The 10,997-nt window shown below is 52.2% G+C and overlaps 1 protein-coding gene across 1 annotated transcript in view; it reads right to left on the reverse strand.

Annotated features, from left to right (window-relative positions):
* Positions 1–59: 59 nt before the first annotated feature.
* The window catches only part of ARNT (aryl hydrocarbon receptor nuclear translocator), a gene marked incomplete at its 3' end in the record, with an annotated part of 13,433 nt that continues 2,495 nt past the window's right edge, over positions 60–10,997 (reverse strand). The window contains 16 exon segments of the mRNA XM_008943116.1: positions 60–164; positions 480–603; positions 758–839; positions 1,022–1,132; positions 2,212–2,363; positions 3,185–3,259; positions 3,881–4,015; positions 4,149–4,225; positions 4,654–4,739; positions 5,076–5,141; positions 5,827–5,926; positions 6,041–6,106; positions 6,182–6,395; positions 6,951–7,164; positions 9,101–9,145; positions 10,723–10,767. Of these exon segments, the coding sequence (XP_008941364.1) occupies positions 60–164; positions 480–603; positions 758–839; positions 1,022–1,132; positions 2,212–2,363; positions 3,185–3,259; positions 3,881–4,015; positions 4,149–4,225; positions 4,654–4,739; positions 5,076–5,141; positions 5,827–5,926; positions 6,041–6,106; positions 6,182–6,395; positions 6,951–7,164; positions 9,101–9,145; positions 10,723–10,767 (1,697 nt within the window).

Consider the following 10,997-nt stretch of genomic DNA (forward strand, 5'->3'; position numbering starts at 1 on the left):
GGAACCCCCACAAGAGCAAGACCAGATGACCACGAGGCCTCAACCACAGCCCGAGGAGCCTCACCTGAAGTTCTCTGTGGGTCGTGCTGGGGTGAAGGAGTTGCCCTGGGTGAAGAGGGGCTGGTTGGCAGGCACAGTGCTGGCAGGAATGGCTTTGTTCTGGTCTGTGGGGAGAGTGGGGGGGGTGTGCATCAGGGCTGAGAAGCTCTCAGGGACAGGGAGACCTGCCCGTGTCAAGGCTTGTTCTGAGCCAAGGCAAACAGGGCTCTGCCTTATCCAGATGGTGCTGTAATTTTATTTAATTGGATTTCCTCATCAACCCACATTAAGGTCCTCTGGGGTTTGAGAGAGTTAGAACAAGCAGCCAGCAGAGCCCCAGAACCCCTCTGAGGGGGGTTTGGGAAGGAGCAAAGAGCCCTTGGATGGAAGGTGGGACTGGGTGAAGCTGACTGGGCCTCTCCCAGCCCAGCACTCCTCACCTGCACTGATGCCACTGTAGATTTCACTGAACCTGGGGTCCCTCTCTTGGTTAAAAAGGTTCTCAGGCTTCTCCAGGGGCTTGCTGTGCTCTGGGCCAGCAGCAGGCACGGGCTGGACGGGCACCTGGGAGCAGGGATCAACGTGAGCTGTTAGCACCCTGAACAAAAAGACCCTGACAGGCTCACAGCCAGCAGGGAGAAGAGCAAAAGGGGCTTCTTAAATCATGCAGGATGAGAAATCCAGGGGTAAGGAACCCCTTCCCTCTCTGCTGATTTACCTGGGAGTGGTCGTAGCCAGCCAGGCTCTCCCTTCCAGGGACCACTTCCAGCTCTGTCTGTTGTGGTGGCTGCTGCTGCTGCCTAAAATAGAAATTCTCTGTAAGAGGAGAAGTCTGGCTGCTGAAAACCAGCACTGAGGGATCAGATGCTCCGTGGTGACAACTCTGACTCCTCAGCCCAGCAGGGAGGAAGGTTTGGGGAGGGAGGTTACGTGACAGGAGCAGGGAGAGAGGGATGGGAAAGGCAGCAGAGCACCTCCTGACCTTGAGGGCAGAGGGGCTGTGCCCATCTCCAGGGGAAGGCTCACGCTCTGCCCCAGCTGGGGCCTCTGCAGGGAGTTGGACAGGGCAGGCCGAGACTCCTGGCTGGAGTTCCTTTAAAGCCAAAAAAGAGAACAAAATATATAGATTGTAAAAAAAAACACCAAAAGGGAAGCAAACAAGTTGGCCACTCTGTGCCCCACACAAGTAGAATGGAGGAGTTCAAAGAGAGCTCGAGGCAGCCCTGACACCAGGAGGGGGATTAAGGCCCCATATCAGATCTACATCAGATTTTTCAGGGCGCAGCTCGTTAAGGCCAGAGGGATTTGTCACTCTTAATGAGCTCCTGATGCTTCCTCCTCGGGGAGCAGCAGCTTTGCAGCTGAGGGAGGGGGAGAAGAGCTCTCAGCACTCCAGGACTTGGCCAAAAAAAGAAGAATCCTGGCCTTTCACTCGCCCACAAGCCACCTGCCTGGCTGGAGAGACCCCACCTGCAGTTGTGAGTCACACACAGGCACTGGGTGATTTTTTTTTCCAAAATTATTTCAGTTGCTGCTCTTCTATAAGGGGCCTGGAACTTCCCTGTGGGAGGAGAGAGTGGCTCTGATTGCTCCCAAGGGAGATCCATGCTCCTCACTGGAGCTTCCTTCTGAATTCAAGGACAAAACTGCAGCAGTGGAGAAAAATCCCAGCGTGGTAAAGGTTAGAAGGGACCTCTGAAAATCACCTTATCCAACCCCCCTGCTCCAGCAGAGTGCCCAGGATGGTGCCCAGGTGGGTTTGGGATCTTTCCAGAGCAGGAAACTCCCTGCCCTCTCTGGGCAACCTGCTCCAGGGCTCCAAAACCCTCAAAAAAAAAGCAGCATTTACTTCCTAATTTCACTCATACTAGCTCTGGATGCAAACCCACGGGCAGGGACTCGCTCCAGTAACCAGAGTTAAAAACAGCACTGCTGGAGCTGAGCTCTGGCAGCCTGCTCAGCCACGCCATGGAGGAGGCCAAAGGAGTCACATTTCTGGCACTTGACAATCCTCCAGTGCCTGCCAGGGCCCAGGGAAGGAGCATTCAGGCAGTCAGGAGCTCCTAAACTGAGCGAGGGAGAAAAGCCAAAGCTTTCTGTGCAAAGAAAAGGTTTGTGCTGCTGATGACTCCCCTCTGGAGGGGGTTGGGAAGCCTCTTTCCAGGCACCTACTTGACGTTGGTGTTGGTGCAGATGATGTACTCGATCTCATCTGAGTAGGGGTTCTGGAAGGTGAAGGAGCTGGTCCTCATCCAGAGCCACTCCCGGGTCTTGGATCGGAAGCGGAACATGACCGACAGCACCTGACCTTTTAACTTCACCACCTACAGAAACACACAAACACCAGCAGGAGAACCTGAGCAAAGGAGCCTTGGGAGAAGCCACCCTGCTGCTGAGCACGAGCCACACATCAGCTCACACCTTGATGATGGCCCTTTGCCTCCACGCCTACCAGACCACACCTTGGGTCTTCCCCAGCTAAATGATGCTGCCACTGTTCTCTGACACTCTCTGGATGCCTGAATGACATGGGAGGGAAATCCAAGATCCCCTTTTTTTAACTTTACCTTCCACTTATCTCTTTGCACTGGTGAGATGTATGGGGGGGAAAAAAAAAAGCCTCCAGTAAATGAAGCACATGCTGTTGGCTCCTGATTCTGACTATTTGGACGAATGGATATGAGAGCAGCTGCTTTTTTTGGAGTCATGAAAGCCCAGGGGCAGTCTTACCTGCCCTGCCACAAGTCCAACGCCCTCAGAAATAAGAGTAACGACAACAGGGCAAGCAAAGCACCTCCGTTGAGAGTTCTGCAGCACTGGGCTGGGCCCTAGAGATGAACCAGGGTTTCATTTCAGCCACAGAAGCATGGCATTGGAGTAGCCACTTTGTAGGCCACGGCTCTGGCCCTAAAAGCAGACTGGACTAGCAGCCAGAGATGAATTCAAGAGTTAGACATCACATGCTTCTGGTTGGTGTTGCATATTTACAGTGACATGACTGTAGCTGCCAACGTTTGTCATTGGAAATGTCTCAGGTTTATTTTTCTCTTGGTTTTTCCAATTCATTTCTTTGCTTTACAAGCATCAGGACAGTCTGGGAACTGGACACAGTGCTGGGTGCAGAGTGGTTGCTGAAGGGTCTTACCTGCTGGAAGCTGTCCCTTAAAAGCTGCTGGTCTTCTGGGTGGCAGAAATCCACAATGTCCTTCCCCAGAAGTTCCTGGGTTTGAAGGGATTGGGAGAGAGGAGAAGTCAGCTCCCCTCTGACACGCAGCCTCCTGCCTTGTCTGCCCAGTTAATCCCACTTTGGTAGCATCCTGCTCCCCCCGTGCCCCCAAATCACACAGAGACCACGTGCAGGAGCTGGCGTCCTGAATTTTGAAGAGTGGTTGACCAAAGTTTGATCTCCAGCTCAAATGGAGGCAAAACTGATCTTAATTGACAGTAGACATAACCCAGAGCCACTCGTCCTTCCAGTGATCAAAGTGCTCAGAAAAGCACGTGGAAAACAACTGGTGGAGAAGAAACACATGTCTGGTTTGAGCCCTGGGCACTGTCTGAACTGCTCTGTTAGCCCAGCAGAGCCAGGAGGTGCAGGAGAGGGAGGAGGGAAAGGTGAGTTTGAAGAGTGGGTCTTTCTTGGAAACCTCCTGCCATGAAAATCATGGAATCACAGGATGGCTCTGGTTGGGAGAGACCTTTGAGATCGAGTCCACCCTGCCCCCAGCAGGGCCAGGTCCTCACTGAGCTGTGTCCCTCACCCCACATCTCCACAGCTTGGGAACCCCTCCAGGGGTGGGGACTCCACCACTGCCCTGGGCAGCCTGGGCCACTGTCTCACCTGTGGCTGGTAGCCCACTGTAGCCACGCAGCGATGATCTATGAAGGTGAAAATCCCTTCAGTGTTGTGCCTGGAGATGAATTCTGTTGGCTGACAAACGTTGTTCATGTCTGTGCAGTTGGGTGAGCTCGTCACCTGCAAGGCAAGGCAGGTACAACGTTACCCAGTCTCCCTGCAGTCAGGTTGTGGCCACCAGGGAAGGTCTTTGGATGGACTAGTTTAACTCAGGGGACTTTTAGGAGAAGGGGCATGGAAAGAGGGTACCCACCTGGAGTCTGCCAATAGCCACAAGGCAAAACTTGCTGCCCTGGCCAGCGTCTGGGTCATCATCTGGCAGTGAAACCCCTGAAAGGGCCAAAAAAAATACCAGCAAGATGAATACAGGAAAAATTGCTAATTCAGAGGAAAAAAAGAGAGAGGCAGTTCCAACTTTGGCACGGCACCCCACCCTGTTTTCTATTCAATAGCCTTTCCCAGGCAAGAATTTGGGAAATTAAGCTGCCTCCCCTCCCTTTTTCCAGCAGAAGGGTTAAAAGCTCTCCCAACTTCCAGCACAAGCTGGTGTTCCAGGCAGCACAATGTTATTTTCACCCTCTACAGTACATCTGCTATCCAGAGATGTACACCTCTGACCCAGCAGCAGCAAAAAGGACTTCAAACTTAAAACAATTTAAATTTGGAAAGCATCTGCTGGCAGGTTGAGCTTGCAGAATGGACAATTTCAGACCACAGGCTCTTAAATCCAACCCAAGTGCTCCCAGCAAGGGCATTACCTGCAGGGGGCCAGGCTTTGATGTAACCCGTGCAGTGCACCACCACGTAGTGGGGTTCGCCGTCTTTCGCCGCCCCTAAACCGTTCCTTGGGAGAGAGAGAAACAGCCTGATTGTGCTGGGGGCTACAGCAGGGTGAGGTGAGGGAAGGTTTCTACTTGGGTATTTTTGACAAAAAAGCTTCCACAGAAGGGCTGCAGGGTAAGGAAGGGACAAAGATTTCACATCAAGGTGGGTTGAAGAAGAGGAGTTGGAATCGGAGGCGAGCAACACGGGCGTGAAGAATATTGGTGTTAAACTGGCTGCCAAAAAATCCTCTCCAGATGATCTTCCTCACCATGGCAATGCTGAGGTTCCTCTCCCAGCACACTCACCACACCACTCTGAGGATGGGTGGAGCTGTAGCTCCTCTGGTCCTGTTTACCTGCAGCGATTCCTCATGAAGCTGAGCCGATTCACAGAGACGGGATCCACCGAGCTGCTGCCACACCTGGAGCAGAACCAGAGCCACGAGGGGAAAAGGCTTTTAGCTGCCAACATCAAAGCAGCTGCACAGGCTGGAGTAAAAGGAAGTGCTCCTCAGATGGAGAGGAATGGTTGAATCTCCATCACACGAGTGTAAAGCTCAATGGACTTCCAAGGAAGGTGACTCATGGGGTCAAATGAATTTCCTTGAAACAACAGCCTTGAGAGCTCTTGGCACAGGGCAAAGAAACATCTCAAGAACTCCTTGACTGTTGGCACTGTGTGGAAAGCTCAGCTGGGTTAGATCATGACTGGGTCAGAAGGAGATAAAAAAAAGCTGAAATAAAAGCATGAAGGGGCCAGGTGAATTTATAGAATCATGGAAGTGTTTGGGATGGGAGAGAGCTTGGAGCTCCTGGAGTCCACCCAGGTCCCCACTGCCCCGTGTCCCTCACCCCACATCTCCACGGCTTGGGAACCCCTCCAGGGGTGGGGACTCCACCACTGCCCTGGGCAGCCTGGCACAGCCCTGGGCAACCCTCCAGGGCAAGAAATTGTTCCTCAGGGGCAACTGAAACCTCCCCTGGGGCAACCTGAGGCCGTTTCCTATTCTCTTGTCCCTTGGGAGAAGAGCCTGATCCCCACCTGGCCCCAACCTCCTGTCAGGGAGCTGTAGAAAACCAGAAGTTCCTCCTGTTTGTCTCCTTTACCTCATTCTGCAGATGAAGGATCTTCGTGAGCCCATACACATCCTCATGGACTGCTGGCCTTCCTTCTTCACAGTCCCAGTCTTCAAATCCAGGATACGACCTGAAGAAAGAAGACAGAAGAAGATGCTGCTGCAACCTGAGTCCTTTCATCACCAGCACAGGCACCAGGTAACATATCAGGAAACTAGCAAGACACAAGTGCCACCAATGGTACCTTTAGATGCATTCTCAGGGGGGGCGGCAGGATCCTTGTTAGAAAGGCACCAGGGTTTGGTTCCTTCTACAAAGGGAAGGTTTTAATCCAAGGCTTTCGGGCTGCCCACCCTCCCCCCAAATCTTTTTCGGGGTGCTGTACCTGTCAGGGCATTCTCTGAGGTGGAGAGCTGCTCCCTCAGCTTGCCCACGTCGTCGGGGTGAACCTGGTCGTAGAGGGTGCTGCCAAACCACTCGGACTGAGGCTGGTTCAGGACTGGGGTCACTGAGTCTGAGACGTAGACCACCCTCCCAGTCTCACAGGAGACTATGAACAGAAAGCCATCAGCTGCCTCCAGGATCAGGTGTTTGAGTTCCTGCATTTGGACAGACAGGCTCTTAACTCTGCAGCCGAGCAAGCTGCCAACCTCTGAACCCACCCTGGGGGCCCCTCTCGTAGAAACCCAGGCTGGGTTTTTGGGTGGGAAAGGAACTTTCAAAGACATCTCATCCAACCCACCTGCAGGGACATCCCCAGCTAGAGCAGGGTGCTCAGAGCCCTCAACCTCCCCTGGAAGGTCTCCAGGGATGGGGCATCACCCACCTCTTGGGTCAACCCAGGCCAGGCTCTCTCCACCCTCAGTGTCCAAAATTTCTCCCTTCTCTCTAGTCTAAATCTCACTATTAGTTTACACCATTCCACCTTGGACTGTCCCAACAGGCCCTGCTCAAAACTCTGTCCCCAGCTTTCTTCTAAGTATTAAAATGCCCCCAGAAGGTCACCCTGGAACCTCCTCCTCTCCAAACCAACCCACCCCAACCATCTCACCCCTTCTCCGCAGAACAGCTATCTCCCCTCACCCCCAATTTAATTCCCCTCTCTCTCTCAAGTCCATTTTTTTTTCCCCACTGAAGCAGCATCAAGCCAAGACCTGGTCAGTGAGAAAGGAGGGTTTGTAGGTGCCATCAGTGGAGGTGTTGCCCGTGCCCCTCAGGGACTTCATGTGGGAGACAGCCATGCGGAGGATGGTCAGCTTGTCGGGCTTGCGGGCCAGGGCGCTGCAGGTGGGCACCATGTCAGAGAGCTCTGTGATGTAGGCAGTCATCTTGTTCCTCCTCCTGCGCTCGATCTCGCTGTGATTTTCCCTGCAAGAGGCCAGGGAGGAGAGGAGAAGAGAGGGAGGAGAGATGCAGTCAGCAGAGGGTTGGGTTTTCCCCCCCCTCCCCGCGTCAACGCTTCGGGGTGCAAGACGGGGGTTAGAAAGGGCTGCAAGCGCCTGGCATGCTGGGCGTGCACAGAGGGAGGAGGGCAAGGAGGAGAGGCTACAGCTGGACCCTCTTGGATTGGGACCACTGGAGTTCCCTGGGAGCTGGTGAAGGCCAGGAGCTGAGCTGGTTGAGCAGAGCAAAGAGGTCCCCCCGTCAGTAAGCCGAAGGATTTCTTCCTCTCCCGTGGCCTCTGCTCTCCCCTCACCCTCCTGAGGGCACTTGCTTCCCAGCAGCACTGCTGCAGAGAGAACTCATCCCAACGTTTGTCCAGGGATGAATCAAACCCCCTCCACCATCACCTTTCAGACACTGTGTCCCCCAGTAACTGAGGCCAGGGCTGCAGCTAAGACTCGGGCAGCTGAAGTCCAAGAGATGAGTCTCAGCCCCTTGAGGAAGACGCTTCTCAGAACTTTTAGAACCCCGTGGCAGGAGGGAAAAGCTTCAGAGCAAACACCTCATTTCTGGACAGATCAAAGCTCATGTGGAGGGACCATCTCCCAAGCCCACACCTGGGTGGTGGGCACAGACCTCTCAAGAGGCCCTGTGACAAATGCTGCCCACTGAAGGAGGCTCCTCAAACATCTTTTTTCAAGCCTGCTCACAGGGCACTGTGCCCCTCAACTCCCAAGCCAGGTTTCCTCTACACAAGGATGGATCAGATGCAAGGAAGCACAACGGTGGGAAGTGAAATGAGGTGGAAGTGTTGAAAGAAACGTGGACAGGCAAGTGAATTGAAGAGGATCAACACAAAAGTGGAGCATTTATCACTCCCAGGCACGTGTGGTCGCTCGGTGACCTTGCTCCTTGCTGCAAGAAGCTGAGACTCAGGGAAAAAAAAAGATGTGCTTCCATTATGACACTCACCTCCAACTCCATTTCTCCAAACTCACGTGCTGAAGTGTGAAAATTAAGCTCCCCTCACTATAAAACCTACCAGGAGAGCACCAGATCTCTCACTTGCCCCACTGCCATGTGTTCTTGACTACAGGCTCCTGCCTGACAGCAACAACTGACTGCTGGGGGTGGGGGGAAAGGGGAACTCTTCACCCTGAAGAGCTCTGCTCTTCACAGCCCCACCTCCAGGCTCTCCTTATCTCCTCAAATACTCAAGCTATGCAACAAGCAGTTCAGAAACATGGGGTTTAAGGGGGATTTTTTGTTTTAAAACCAGCCAGCAAGGCAATAAACTGACCAGAACTGCGGCTTTCTTGGCACCCAAATCAGTCTTTTTTTAAATCCTGTGTGTTGCTCAAGAACAAATCTAGGGTGGAACAGCCCTAAGAAGTTACAGAGGGAGTCTGGAAGGTGGCAAGCCACAAAACAAGCTGTTTTTCAGCAGTTCCCAGCCCTCAGCTCTGTGGCAGTAACCAGCCAAGGTTACTGCAAGCAGCAGAAACCCTGACAGTGATTTCAGTGGGTAGAAAAACCTGAGGTAAAATCACTTTTTAAGGTCTGTTTTGACAGTACAGCAGCATCCCTGCTACAAAACCCTACCTGCTTGGCACCTTGGTCCAGCACCACTGTGTTTAGGCCAGGTTAGCAAAGCTACAGCACGTGGGGGAAGCAATGGCCCAGCCATGCTCTGCATCTGTGGAACCAAATCCTCCTGGGTATTCCCCAAAGAGCTCCTCAGCAGGGCACTCAATGCCTCTCCCCTCCTAATTCCAATCACACAGCCATTTCCAGAAGCCTGTTCAGTGTCAGAGGGAAGGAGGGGTGTGGGGGAAAATAAAAAGAGAAGGGATGCCTAGAGAGACATGAAGGAAAGGAATAAAACTCTGCTTGTCCATGCTTGAAATCTCCATTCTCCTACCTGGCAAGTCTCTCCTTATCCGCTGAACTCTGCTCATCATCAGACCTAAAAATAAAATCAGCCATCTAAGCTAAAATGGAAAAAAAAAGGTTTCAAGAAATGAGAAATGGGAAAGATGTACCAGGAAACCCAGCCTAGGGACACAAGTCTGTTTTGCAGAGGAAGCAATTCCACCCAGCAAAGCAGGCAGGAGCTGGCAGCCTCACACAGGGCACGGGTGCTGCTCTCAAGTGTCTGTCTGGAGTTGTGAGATGCTCCCCAGGGGGGTGGAAGAGGCCAGGGGCAGCTCTGGTTTCCATCTCACTGAGGTGCAGATCCTTCTGGACAACATTAGAGGGTTAATGGGAGAACTGGGAATTAGGAGCCCAGTCTCATTAAGCTGCTCTTTCTTTAAAAGGAATCAAAAAATCAAGACTTGTATGAAAATGGATTAAAAAAAAACCCAAATCCACAAGCAGGGTAAGAACCACGGGGGGACACCACAGGTTGGTGACACACCAAACAGCACCAAGATGTCCCAGGCCTTGGCTCCAGAGAGGCACAGACACCCCCCCTCTCTTCACCCCCAGGGAACAACCAGCTCCAACCACTGGAAAAGCTGAAGAACTGGAGCTCAGGGGTCCCTCACCAGCCCCCTGGGCAGATCACAGCACTACAGGCAACTGAAATTGGGGCTTTGCCATTTTCACCCCCTCTGCATGGAGACTCTGACACAGGTTTCTAGCTCTGGCTGACATGTTACAGAGAAGACTTTTCTTCAAAGCCTTTTTTTTCAGTGTGTGACCTCAGGGAAAGGCCCCTGCAGCCAGCACCATCCCCAGCTGACCCTCCAGACAACACGCTGGGCAGCCCTTCCCTCAACAGCCTCAGTCACAGGGATTTTAACTCCAATTTCAGGGATTTCTCAAGCCAGACTGTTCCTGAGGACAACCCACTAAGCAGAGCCTCTTGGCCATTCGTCTGTATCTGCTTCTTTTCTCTCTTAGCAAAACATAACACCATGTACCTTGGCACTGAGGAGACACCCTGGAGTTTACAGCGCTCAAATATACACCAAAGAACCTCACTTGGGCAAAAATGTGACACATCAAGACAAAAATAACCCCCCTGAAATAATTCAGTTGAGTTCCACGGGCTTCAGAAAGCTGTAAAAATACCAGGAAGTCAGTGCCATGGTGTAGAGCTCCTTTCAGACACCAAAAGAGTCAAAATACTGCCTGTGATGTTCCTGCACACTCCAACCTGTAGGAAATATCTCCCTTCTGGAGAAAGCTTCTGCCCTACACCCCACAAAACACACAAAGCACAACATCTGCCAGGAAATATGCAAGGAAAACACATCAACTAAGCCTGAAACTTGTGTTCTGTGAGTTTCTTGAGGAGGAGAAAAAGAATGAGAGTCCAGGGCAAGAGCTGAAAGAAACGTTGACAAACAGGAATGTCATTTCACCAGGCTCACAGCAAACTGGTCCCAAAAAAAGGTGAAGGAAAACGTGTGGATCCATCCTCCTTCAGAGACACAAAATCTAACTGCTGGTTAGAAGGTTGCTGAAGGGTCTTCTCTTATTTTACAGTGGTTTGGCACCAAAAGCTTCACAAATTGCATCCCAGAGGCTCCTTACCTGGCAAATCTCTCCTTGTCGTTGGGCATCGGGTCGTCATCACACCTAGAAGGGGGAGAGATGAAGAGTTCTTAGAGCACTTTCACTGGTTTCTTCCCCACAGGCACTGAGAGAAGAACAAGGTTGAATAAATCACACAAAGACAGTTCTGTGTGCAGGCAATCCAGAACCATACTCTTCACTTACCCACTCAGACTACAGTGTAATTACTCTGATCACCTTGATGATGTTCTCCACATCCCACTCAAGGGCAGTGGCACCACCCTCAGAAATTT

Source organism: Merops nubicus, unplaced genomic scaffold (assembly GCF_000691845.1).
Source record: "Merops nubicus isolate BGI_N331 unplaced genomic scaffold, ASM69184v1 scaffold26146, whole genome shotgun sequence".
In the NCBI taxonomy this organism is placed as follows: Eukaryota; Metazoa; Chordata; class Aves; order Coraciiformes; family Meropidae; genus Merops; species Merops nubicus.